Below are 12274 nucleotides of genomic sequence, written 5' to 3'. Positions count from 1 at the left end.
CCCACCACGTGTTCTGAGATGACTATTTAAAGGCAGATGTCCCTAGGGATATTGTGATTGTGCTGTTTGTTTCCTAACATATCGTATGTATGCCCTTGACCACAGATCACACGATTAGACCACACCTGGACCATGCTGAGGAGGAAATACACTCAGACTGCCATCATATACGAGAAGTCTCTCAAGCCCTTTTACAAGGGCCTGTATGAAGGAACAGGTAAGCACTTCAATAGAGCCTCCTTGGTGCTCTTACTGAGCTTAAGTGCAGTTGTAGTCTCTGACTGTGTCCCTGTGTGTGTAGTGGACATGCCCCTGACTGGCACCACGGTGCCCCTACTAATGCCCCTGCTCATCTTGATGGAGCGACCGGCGGTGGCGTTCGAGGGCATGGAACTGTGGGAGAGCAACGACCAGGGCTGTGAGATCATGCTGCGTCACCTAGAGGAGGCCCGCAGCGTGGCACACAATGCTGACTCATACACCGCCAACACTGAACACGTCCTGAAAGGTAATACACTCCACACCTTCTGCAAGATAGTGCTCACAGCTGTTAACATTATTTGTTAAACAAATGCTCTTGTCCAAAATGTCACAGCTTTTCTCATAGTGCCCGAGATTGCTTAAGACACTATAACAGATGCATGGCTAAGCTGGTATGATGTGCTACAAGGCTAACGATAATGTATTCCTCTTTCTGTGTGCAGACTTCCAGGCTGACGAGGACCTGCTGGAGATCTTTAAAACAGACTTTCAGCTGCGTCTGCTGTGGGGCAGCAGAGGGGCGGCCGTTAACCAGACGGAGAGATACGACAAGTTCACACTCATCCTAACTGCTTTGTCCAGAAAGCTGGAGCCAGCGGTCAAACACACAGAACTCTAAACCAAGCCTGTAGTAAACAGACTGTATTAGTGAACACTGGTGGGTTGTAAAAGGACCTAAAAGGCTGGTTAAGAGAGAGGACAAACTGTGCCCCGTATTAACTGGGGATGAGGAAGATGGTTGCATAGCGAGACTACTGTGATTTCCCAACCTGTCCAATGGAGGGAGAGTGTCTGAGATCCAGTTGGAACTCTTCCCTGGCAGTGGCAGGATATTGAGTGTGTTCTTATGAAGAGGAAATATTTCCCTCAGTAACGCAGGAGGGGGGTAGCCTGGTCCAAGATCTGCTTGTGCTCCTGCCTACTCCATTGCTGTCATTGTCAAGCCAATGGAATGACAATGAGTGAAAGGGAGTTGGCATGATAGCAAAAACAGATCTACACCATATACATTGAGTGTACAAAACATTAAGGACACCTGCTCTTTCCATGACAGACCAACCATGAGAATCCAGGTAAAAGCTATGATCCCTTATTGATGTCACTTCAACCAGTGTAGATGAAGGGGAGGAGACAGGTTCAAGGATTTTTAAGCCTCAAGACATGGATTGTGTAGGTGTGCTATTCAGAGAGTTAATGGGCAAGACAAAACATTTAAGTGCCTTTGAACAGGGTAAAGGTATTAGGTGCCATGCGCACCGGTTTGTGTGTGTCAAGAACTGAAGCTCTGCTGGGTTTCACGCTTTTTCAGTTTCCCGTGTGCATCAAGAATGGTCCACCACCCAAAGGACATCCAGCCAACTTGACACAACTGTGGAAAACATTGGAGTCGACATGGGCCAGCATCCTTGTGGAACACTCTCGACACCTTGTAGAGTCCTGATGAATTGAGGCTGTTCTGAGGGCGAAAGGGGGTGCAGCTCAATGTTAGGCAGGTGTTCCAAATGTTTTCTACGCTCAGTGTATGTGCAGCGGTAGTCATCCTAGTGGATGTGGCAGAGAGGAGAACACACTGACCGCACTGAGACCAAGAGGAGGACCCGAAAAGACTTTCTGAAAGAAATGGGTGTATGAATGTATCACTAAAGTAGGGACTGACCCTTGTTATAAGGGTTCAACAAATGACAAGAGGACATGAAATGATGAAACAGATGTAAAGGACGACGTTTGGTCGCTATACAAGAGGCAGTTACCGTATATGGTCTAAAATACTATGGAATATATACTGCGTGTACATTAACTAGTTCTTCAACTGTCTGCTTCATGTTTAATGTTCCTCAGATGTCGCGGTACACGAGTTCATCTGGATAATCCTGAATGGTAAAAGGTGTACATATTTAGATGTGAGCATGTGAATGCTAGACAGTGTAATATATTTCCCTCTTAAATATTATTGACCTGTAAATAGCTGTTGTGGCAAGAAATAGACAAAGAAATGACATGCAGGTGTCTTGAGTAACAACTTCAAAACACATATATACACGTTTCAACATACGTATTGTGATTTAAAATAGGAAAGTCAGTTAAGAACAAATTCTTATTTAAAATGACGGCTTATCAAAAAGGCCTCATGAGGGGACGGGGACTGGGATTAAAAATATAGACCAAAACACACATCACGATGAGACAACACAACACTACATAAAGAGAGACCTAAGACACATGACAACACAACATGCCAGCAGCACAAAAACATGGTACAAACATTATTGGGCAGACAAAAGCACAAAAACATGGTACAAACATTAGGCAGACAAAAGCAAAGGGCATGAAGGTAGACAAAAGTTTTCAGTCACAGCGAACTGAAAAGACGAGTGACCCAGGGATGTGTGTGCTTTTGGGACCTTTTACTGACAAGAATGGGTGTTGTATGTGGAGGATGAGGGCTGCAGTAGATGTCTCGGATCGGGGAGTGAAGCCTAAGAGGGTTTTATAAAGAAGCATCAACCAGAGGGTTTTGCGACAGGTATACAGAGATGTTAATGAAGTCTTCAAAAATATGCCAATGTTTGTTCATGTGTTTGTTTATTAGAACAATTTGAGAGAACAGATTTTTTCCCCACACAAAGTGTCTCACAACATTAAAAGTAAAAAGATGTGCACAACATGAAGAAATAGAAGTACTGCAATTGGTTATTACAATATATGTTAAAATAAGACAACAGCAACATCTCCTTTTCTGTCATTAGATGAATTTGCCACCATAAGCGTGAATATTACTGAGTCTTAAAACTTATTGTTAAGTTTTGCATAATGATCAGAACTACAGCATAACGGATACGATTTAGCTCAGTTTCAGTCCAAAATGAAAATCCCTTCATGGCATAACATTTGGTTAAGGATGCTAGTGAGAAACCTACATATCCATCATCAAAAAGTGTCATCACCGAAGGCCACTTGCACTGTGGTGCCAACAATTCGGTCCAGCACCGTTTTAGGCAATTAGAGACAAGCGTGTCAAAATCCTTGTTATTACTGATGGAGGATAGCCAGACACACACTGCAGACATGAATGGGTTAACGCACTTCATATTAAAAAACAACTACTTACACATTAACAACTTAAACCTTGACGTCCTCTTCTGATTTTGATCAACAATTACATGTCCATCAGGGATTTAACCAGTATTACTATATTGGTTGATATTGGAGAGTAGGGTCAAGGGTCAATACATGAATAGGCCTACAATAGAGGCAGGTAGCCAATATACAGCGCTTAAATATTTGCTGTGAACTCCAGATATGTTGAGTCAAGCATGTACCTTCATGCTCCTCGGTAAGCCACTCAAAGGAATGTCACCAATACACCAGTTCAACAAAAGAGGAGTGAACATTCAAATGAGCTCATCCAGGCAACGGAATGACATGATGAAACTAAACAGAATCGCAGGGTGTATATAACCTGCGCTGTTCCATTTTAAACAGCATTATCTGTGTTAGTTAGTGCACATTCATCAAGGAAGAAGATCTGTTCCTCCATTGGATGTCTAAGACCTAGGGTTGTCTCTAGGAAGTTGAGAGATGCAGTTCAAGTAAGATGAACATATGGTATAACTTTCACAGCTTTAAGTAATTATTAGGAACTAAATCACTGATCGTATTAGCATTTCAAAGTGGGACCACCAAATTAACTGAAAAAAAGGGGAATATTATATCCTGGCAGGGTAAAACCCTGTGTCAGTCTGATAAAAGCTACATCTTTTCTTTGTTTTAAGCAACATGGGTGATCATGGTGATCTCTCACCATGTCAATTATGTTCATACGAATGAAAGGGAATCATGCAAGTTAGATTCACTTCCAAATTAATTAAATAAAAAATGGTTAGGACTAGGAGTATCAAAAGCAGTAAATTCCTATATTTTGTGGTAGTTCTGAACTCTACACCTATAATAACAGTGGTCACAGCTGTCTCACTTTACATTTGTACAAAAGGTAGCATACAGAGTCCATTTCATTCATTCATTCAATCATTGATATTTCATTAAAAATGCTATAGGGCAAAAGTGCATCATATCCCTATTCACAAGGATGTTCTGACAAACAATGCATGGTTACTATGAGCTAACGGTACGACTGATTAAAACCCTATAAAAAGTCACCATAAAAACACATTCAGTATGAAATAAAAGAGATGTTAATACAATTCAGTAATACAATTAACTACATATATACATACAGGTATATGTATACATATGTTAATATATGTATCATCACAATCAGAAATATAATATGCACTTGAAAGAGGAACGTTAAGGTAATGCAACACTCATTCGTGTGGAGAAGGCAGCACACCGAGGCCCCAGGGTGCTCCACGGAGACAGAGGAGATGAGACGTGGCGGTCAGGCCCAAGAGCAGCACCACAGCAAGCCAGCGTAGACCGAGTCGGTTGGAGTCCTCGTGTGCAGCAGAGAGTAATGGAAGAGCACTCAGTGGGTCCATCCTCACTCTCAGATATTATTAAGGAAAATAATGCATGGAGTGTCGTTGTTGGATGGCCTTTGTAGTTTGTTTTAGCTCAGCCTCCAGGTTTCCTGGCCTGAGCCTGAGTTCCTGTGTGGTGACTGACTGGTGAGGGAGGAAGGCCCTCTGCTGGTGTGCTGATGTCACTGCACTACCCCACCAGCCTTCCTCTTGTCTGGTGCTGGTGCAGGGAGGAGTGAGGAGGGGGTAGTGTGATGGGCAAGCCGGCTGTCTGTGACTAGAGTAGTCCTACACTGACCTGAGTGACTGAATGCGGTGCCACGAGTTACTGAACAACACCATGACAGAGATGACATTCAACACACACACACTAGAACGATGAGAACAATTCCATCAACACAGTTAGAACAAAAACAAGGCACACAAAAAACTAAACGTGGAAGAATGAAGACATACAGGAAGATTAGAAGTGAATGAATGGGCGGTGGGAGCGACCACAGAGTTACATCCGAGAAGCTGCATTCATCATGGCCAGTCCTGTATGAAGGAATGACAGTTCATGTTACAGACATGCTGAAGCGCGTTAAGGTAAGGCGACCACAGGAGAGTGGCACAGTCAGGCAGGCATTCCCAACAATAGAATGACAATGCAACAACAAGACAGGATGTTAGTGCTGGACGTTATCTGAGGAGCAGAAATACAGAGGTGAGTAGTAGTGTAGTTCTCTCATTATAAATGATGATGTTGTAAGCTGCTAGCTCTAAGACCCCTCCCCGGTCCCAGATTCTGCTGTTATGCTGCAGTTGAATGGTTACTCTGTGCTGTGTCTAGGCAGACACAGTCTAGGAAGAATGCTCCCCAACCTACAGAGGCATAGCTACTATCCCAAGAGTCTCTGCTGCTATGGAATCATGTTAATGGCCATGGACGTGTGCATGCAAACATGCAACCTGCCAAGCCTTTCCCCTCCCCTGTTCTGCCCGCCCAGAACAGACTCAGCATGTACCCTCCACCAAAGACCTCACCACACTGCTCCCCTCAGGAATCTGCAGTCCAATAGGAGAGAGAGAGAGGAGAGGAGTTACTGTACCGACCCGGCTACAGAGCATCGACACCTGCCACAACCCACACCACTAGGACAGAGACAGTACAACTACTCCTCTGAGTGTAATATAGTCCTGACCACCAGAGGGTGCCATTGTTGTGACACACACAAAGAGAGACAAAGTGTACAATTATCTTAAAGAGTAGTACCGTAGTGGGAGGCATGAGTCATATAGGCACAAAACAGGCCAACTCCATTCCTGTCTTAAATAGGTGGAGCAGATCACTTCACATGTGAGACTCACAACAGATGGCTGATAACACATATAAGACCATACAAAAGTAAAACAGGTACGTTTCTTTTTCTATTTTCCAAATCTGTCACCACTGACAACTAAAAACCAGTAGAGCATTACAACATCTCCTTCTAAAAACAAAAGACACATGAACTAAAAACAAACATAACACAAATCACTTCTGAAATATTAAATACAATCTGCCTTAAGTGGGGGAGGAGTCCCCTTGCCACAGAGCGTGGCTATGGATACGTCCTCATACAGACACACATGGCTTAATTCATTGATACAGAGCTCCTGTACAGGGAGGTCACTACACTACTAGGATGTCTGTTGTGTTTGTTTGTCGTGAGCTCACACAGTGAACAAAGAAGAGGGGCTGCTGTTCTGACCAGCAATCCCCAGAGGAGGAAGAGGGCATATGATATAGGAGTCCATGCAGGTGGTCAGATCAGATGTAGGTGACTGCACCTTTGCTGTTCTTCTCCATGGCGATCTCCACGTAGGACGTGGGCACATAGCCCTCCTCTCCGCTCTGCTTCCTGGCTCGCGTCCAGCCGTCACCCTTGTCCTCCTCGATGATGTACAGCACCTCGTTCTCCTTCATCAACAACGTACCCTCGTTCTGACCTGGGGGTCAACAGCACAACACAACAGAGGCATACTGTTTGCACACAGGGAAAGAATCACACTGTACAGGAATAGCACATATCACATTTCATATTCACATGCACGCAAATACTAAATACTGCTCCACTAGTCAGAACGCCCACCACTATTACTGTCACTACACACAGTGAGCCAGTGAAATGCGGAGAGCATCACTGGCTCTGCTGTGCTGTACCGTTAAAGGAGTAGAGTGCTTTGCAGTGGCCAATGACTGGGAGCGGGTCGTCATCGTCAAACTCATCATCAAACTCGTCTGGCTGGTGGGCCTGCCGGGGGTCTGGCTGGTGAGGGGGGCTGCGGTGCTCCTGGTTGGGGACGTCGGTGTAACTGCCCTCAGGGCTGGAGGAAGAGAGGAGAAGAGAGGGATGAGAGAGAGAGTCAGTTCCATCTCAGCCACTCAGGTTTAGATGGGTGAACTCATGATAACCCTGAAGAAGGCACTATGATGCCAAAACGTTGGTGGGTTACCCAATAAATTACAGGAAGATTATAAACTGAGTACCAAACATTAGAAACACTTTCCTAATATTGAGTTGCACCCCCTTTGCCCTCAGAACAGCCTAAATTCATCAGGCATGGATTACAAAGGGGTTAAAGGGTTCAACAGGGCCGGATGTCCTTTGGGTGGTGGACCATTCTTGATACAGACAGGAAACGGTTGAGTGTGAAAAACCCAGTAGCGTTGCATTTCTTGACACGCTATAACCGGTGTCACGACGTGGCCTTTTGAGGGTGTATACCGTGGCTCCTACCTTCTCTCTCACTCTCCCCACCACAAGTTTTATGACTTTAAGACAGGTCATAAATACCTGGTAGAAAGAGCTTCTCTTCGTTGAAAACTCCTAATCCCCAAAATGGGAGAACTAAACAATATTGATATTTTTGAGAATGTGGGAATTGTCCGGGGACACTAAAGGGACGGTCATGCTGAGTGTGTTTCATTTGGTGATCTCATGAAGGACAGGAAACACAAATAACTGTATCCCTTAAAAAAGTGTACATTTCCCAGCTGTCAGGTTTATATCTAAATATTGTGAAACGTATGTGATTAAACATAAAACTATTTGTGAAAAGATGTAGTGTGATGTTAACCTTCTAAATGAGAAAATATGGGTTTTCATATAAAAAGTTAACCAGGTCAGTAAGCAGGCCCACGTGAGCATAGACATTATGTCGGCGTCATGGATCGCCCTTTTCTCTGAAGTGTATAAAACCCATTCCTACGAAACATACATTAAGTAAGAGAACGCTGGGACAGAGTCCCCACGTTGGAATGGCTACAATTCTATAGGCCACAGAGACCATACATCTGTAGTTTTGGCTACAAGGCTGGAAATAGTTAAACTCTTGAGACTATCGATCACTACAGAATAAGAGCAAATTCTAGACGACACAAATTACTAGTCTGCAGCTAGAAATACCGACAACCTCCGAAGCATCTATCCTATGAGAACATTTCCGAATGGTACTCTGAAGTATCCATTCCAACCAACTACAACCACAAAATACATTGTGACATTGTTAACCAGAGACTGATGAACTCTACAGGACGATTGAGGATTTCAAAAGAGAAAACAACAACGACATACGGGCGGGCGTAAATATATACATTGTAATTATTCTCGAATGAGCGGCCGTTCACGTGCAAAGGAATAGCATTTCAATGAATATAATTAGACTCTGTAGTGAATCCATTTAGTCTTTCCTTCTCTCTCAGTCCCCATCCCTTTCCTTTGTCTACCAAGCCGCCATATCGGCTTAGCCCAATAAGGATTTTTCTATCATTGTTAGTAACCAATATCTACTGTTTGTTTGTCATGTAATTATGTGTGATTATTTAGTTAGTAAATAAATAATTAAGCCAATTTGTATATCGCTATATCATGATTTTGGCTAGGGTTTGTGCAGATATCCAAGGGTTTGCGGCGTTCAGTAATGAGAATTGATGAAAACTGATTCTTTAATAGAAGACTAGTTGATCAGATATTAAAATATCTGAAGAGTTCTATTCGGAAAATTATAACGTTGTAATAAACATTTTCAGTGGTGCCCCGACTTCCTAGTTAATGTTTACATGATTAGTTTAATCACGTAATAATTCAAGCTAGAGAACTGATTTGACATAGATAATTTAATGATAGTCCACACATGACCCCAGTGTGCCTTACACCTACTTCCACACCCTGTTCAAAAGGCACTTAAATGAATCTTGCCCATTTACCCTTTTAATGGCACACATACACAATCCATGTCTTGATTGTCTCAAGGTTGAAAAATCCTTCTTTAACATGTCTCCTCCCCTTCTTCTACACTGATATAAGCGGATTTAACAGGTACCTCTACTAACCTTTTTGGGTGTGTGCCAGCTCAAGCTTTTCACCGAACTCTCAGTGAGTTGCAAGCTGTAGGATTCTGCTCCAGTCAGTCTGTGACTGAGTCATGTTCCTTTCCAGAAAATGATTACGACACCACCCATGATAAGTATTCTAATACAGACATAACTAGAATGTGTGCCATTCTATATCTATACAAAGACATCTGGTGAATGTGGATTTTTTTAACGCTATGGCCCATGGGCACCCGTTTCACTACAATGACTCCCTCTACTACGCATGATAGGATCTATACCAGTCCTCGTGTGTTTGTGTGCCCTCTGACCTCTCTCTGCCGTGGGGGGCGTGATGGTTGACATCAGCACTGGGTCTTCGGTCTCCTCTGGTGCTCACTTTCCCCTCCACCTCCGACAGCCAGCTCTGAGTAAGAGAGTGAGAGAGGAAATTAACAGCGGGAGAATCAGTCATATAACAGTCATACTGCTGTTCACAACCCCACGGTGGATACACTCATTCCTGTCCTTGATATGCCATCATTCAGCCAGTCTTTCAATAGAGTGTAGTAGATGGAACCCCCTGAAGATCCAAGCAGCCATCAGAGCATGTGAACAGAGTGGAGCGGTGAGGAAACCCGCTTGTGCTCATCATTCATGGAGCAGTGCTGGTGCTCATCATTCATGGAGCGGTGCTGGTGCTCATTATTCATGGAGCGGTGCTGGTGCTCATTATTCATGGAGCGGTGCTGGTGCTCATCATTTATGGAGCGGTGCTGGTGCTCATCATTCATGGAGCGGTGCTGGTGCTCATCATTCATGGAGCGGTGCTGGTGCTCATCATTCATGGAGCGGTGCTGGTGCTCATCATTCATGGAGCGGTGCTGGTGCTCATCATTTATGGAGCGGTGCTGGTGCTCATCATTTATGGAGCGGTGCTGGTGCTCATCATTTATGGAGCGGTGCTGGTGCTCATCATTCATGGAGCGGTGCTGGTGCTCATCATTCATGGAGCGGTGCTGGTGCTCATCATTCATGGAGCGGTGCTGGTGCTGGTGCTCATCATTCATGGAGCGGTGCTGGTGCTCATCATTCATGGAGCGGTGCTGGTGCTCATCATTCATGGAGCGGTGCTGGTGCTCATCATTCATGGAGCGGTGCTGGTGCTCATCATTCATGGAGCGGTGCTGGTGCTCATCATTCATGGAGCGGTGCTGGTGCTCATCATTCATGGAGCGGTGCTGGTGCTCATCATTCATGGAGCGGTGCTGGTGCTCATCATTCATGGAGCGGTGCTGGTGCTCATCATTCATGGAGCGGTGCTGGTGCTCATCATTCATGGAGCGGCGCTGGTGCTCATCATTCATGGAGCGGCGCTGGTGCTCATCATTCATGGAGCGGCGCTGGTGCTCATCATTTATGGAGCGGTGCTGGTGCTCATTCATGGAGCGGTGCTGGTGCTCATCATTCATGGAGCGGTGCTGGTGCTCATCATTCATGGAGCGGTGCTGGTGCTCATCATTCATGGAGCGGTGCTGGTGCTCATCATTTATGGAGCGGTGCTGGTGCTCATCATTCATGGAGCGGTGCTGGTGCTCATCATTTATGGAGCGGTGCTGGTGCTCATCATTTATGGAGCGGTGCTGGTGCTCATCATTTATGGAGCGGTGCTGGTGCTCATCATTCATGGAGAGGTGCTGGTGCTCATCATTTATGGAGCGGTGCTGGTGCTCATCATTCATGGAGCGGTGCTGGTGCTCATCATTCATGGAGCGGTGCTGGTACTCATCATTCATGGAGCGGTGCTGGTGCTCATCATTTATGGAGCGGTGCTTGTGCTCATCATTCATGGAGCGGTGCTTGTGCTCATCATTCATGGAGCGGTGCTTGTGCTCATCATTCATGGAGCGGTGCTGGTGCTCATCATTCATGGAGCGGTGCTGGTGCTCATCATTCATGGAGCGGTGCTGGTGCTCATCATTCATGGAGCGGTGCTGGTGCTCATCATTCATGGAGCGGTGCTGGTGCTCATCATTCATGGAGCGGTGCTTGTGCTGCTCCACATCCTTTCCAACCGCTCCTCTCACAGAAAAAAAACAAACTTCCGCTCCAAATGTGCTCCATTCATTAAAATCACAATTGAAACAACACCCATCTATCTTTGTGACGACATGGACCTACCATTTGGTTTTGAAGTATTGAAACCAAACCATAAGATTTGAATGAAAGGTATTTGAATAAACATGAAACGGTGACTGTAGCGCTCATCATTTCAAATAGGCTACATGTCATATTAAAACAGCATAAAAACACTGAACGGGTCCGGAGCAAACAGGTAGCCTAAGAAGGAAATTTATTATTTAGGCTAGAATATTTCAAGGCTATAGCCTACAAAGGAATACATCTATAAATTGTGCATTTAGGCTGTGACTTACGAAGAATGAAACACAAATTAAACTAAAAATGCCTTAGGTATAACTGACAGTGCCTTTGATTTTATTTTTAGAAACACAAGTTTGACCAGTGTGTGGCTTCAGGATCATACGATGGTGCCTGGAGAGCAGGCCTGCAGTGGAGAATATCCTCACCGTGCTTGCAGAGCCACTGGGGATGCTAAACACCCTTTTGTCCACTCTTGCCAGGCTGAGCAGAGATGCAGAGTTGCTTTTTTTTTTCTATAGGTAGGTCTAAAGGGTTTTAGGCAAAATCACCCAATCAAAAACAGAAAGCTCCTTGAAATTGGGAATATGCCAGGCCTATTGGGCCAAATTCAATTATGGCCTATTGTATAGACAAGAGAACAAAAATGAACTTTTAAGTGATCTTATTCTTAGTGTATAATTACTTTGCTACAGTGACACAGTTATCTACCCACCTCGTTCCTTTCTTTTAACATGTGCACGTAGTAAGTACACCATCATGCTTTTGGGATATGCGTCTTTTCAGATTCCACAATGATTCTTTAGTTCATCGCCACACTCCCTCTCTTGCTCTATCCTCATCTTTGTAAGTCACCTTGATTTTGTGTGTTTTATCAGTTTCTTTTTGAAAAGATTTAGCATACTTGATGACAATAGCTAAAGCAAGGGGATAGCAGTGCACAAGTAGACTACAAATGCATGCTGGGACGGGCATGCCCTGAGCTCGTGATGTGAGCGGTACTGGAGCGGGCGAGAAGGCTGACGCTCCAGCCTTC

The 12274-nt window shown here is 44.6% G+C and overlaps 2 protein-coding genes across 5 annotated transcripts in view; one reads left to right on the top strand and one right to left on the bottom strand.

Annotated features, from left to right (window-relative positions):
* The window catches only part of LOC118390950 (breast cancer anti-estrogen resistance protein 3-like), a 66272-nt gene extending 64014 nt beyond the window's left edge, over positions 1-2258 (top strand). For both annotated transcript variants that reach the window (XM_035781824.2, XM_035781833.2), the window contains 3 exons: positions 106-217; positions 302-508; positions 705-2258. In XM_035781824.2, coding sequence (XP_035637717.1) covers positions 106-217; positions 302-508; positions 705-880 — 495 coding nt within the window. In that variant the 3' untranslated portion in view covers positions 881-2258. The remainder of the gene's footprint in view (positions 1-105; positions 218-301; positions 509-704) is intronic.
* A 567-nt stretch (positions 2259-2825) lies between these two features.
* Positions 2826-12274, bottom strand: part of LOC118390935 (formin-binding protein 1-like) — a 48717-nt gene continuing 39268 nt past the window's right edge. For 2 of the 3 annotated variants that reach the window (XM_035781801.1, XM_052457888.1), the window contains exons 12-14: positions 9411-9505; positions 6928-7091; positions 2826-6713 (exon numbers count right to left, since the gene is read on the bottom strand). In XM_035781801.1, coding sequence (XP_035637694.1) covers positions 6535-6713; positions 6928-7091; positions 9411-9505 — 438 coding nt within the window. In that variant the 3' untranslated portion in view covers positions 2826-6534. The remainder of the gene's footprint in view (positions 6714-6927; positions 7092-9410; positions 9506-12274) is intronic. The other variant, XM_052457891.1, reaches the window with a different exon arrangement.

The sequence above is a fragment of the Oncorhynchus keta genome, chromosome 1 (genome assembly GCF_023373465.1).
Source record: "Oncorhynchus keta strain PuntledgeMale-10-30-2019 chromosome 1, Oket_V2, whole genome shotgun sequence".
NCBI lineage: Eukaryota > Metazoa > Chordata > Actinopteri > Salmoniformes > Salmonidae > Oncorhynchus > Oncorhynchus keta.
This window is presented reverse-complemented; position numbering and strand designations above follow the sequence as displayed.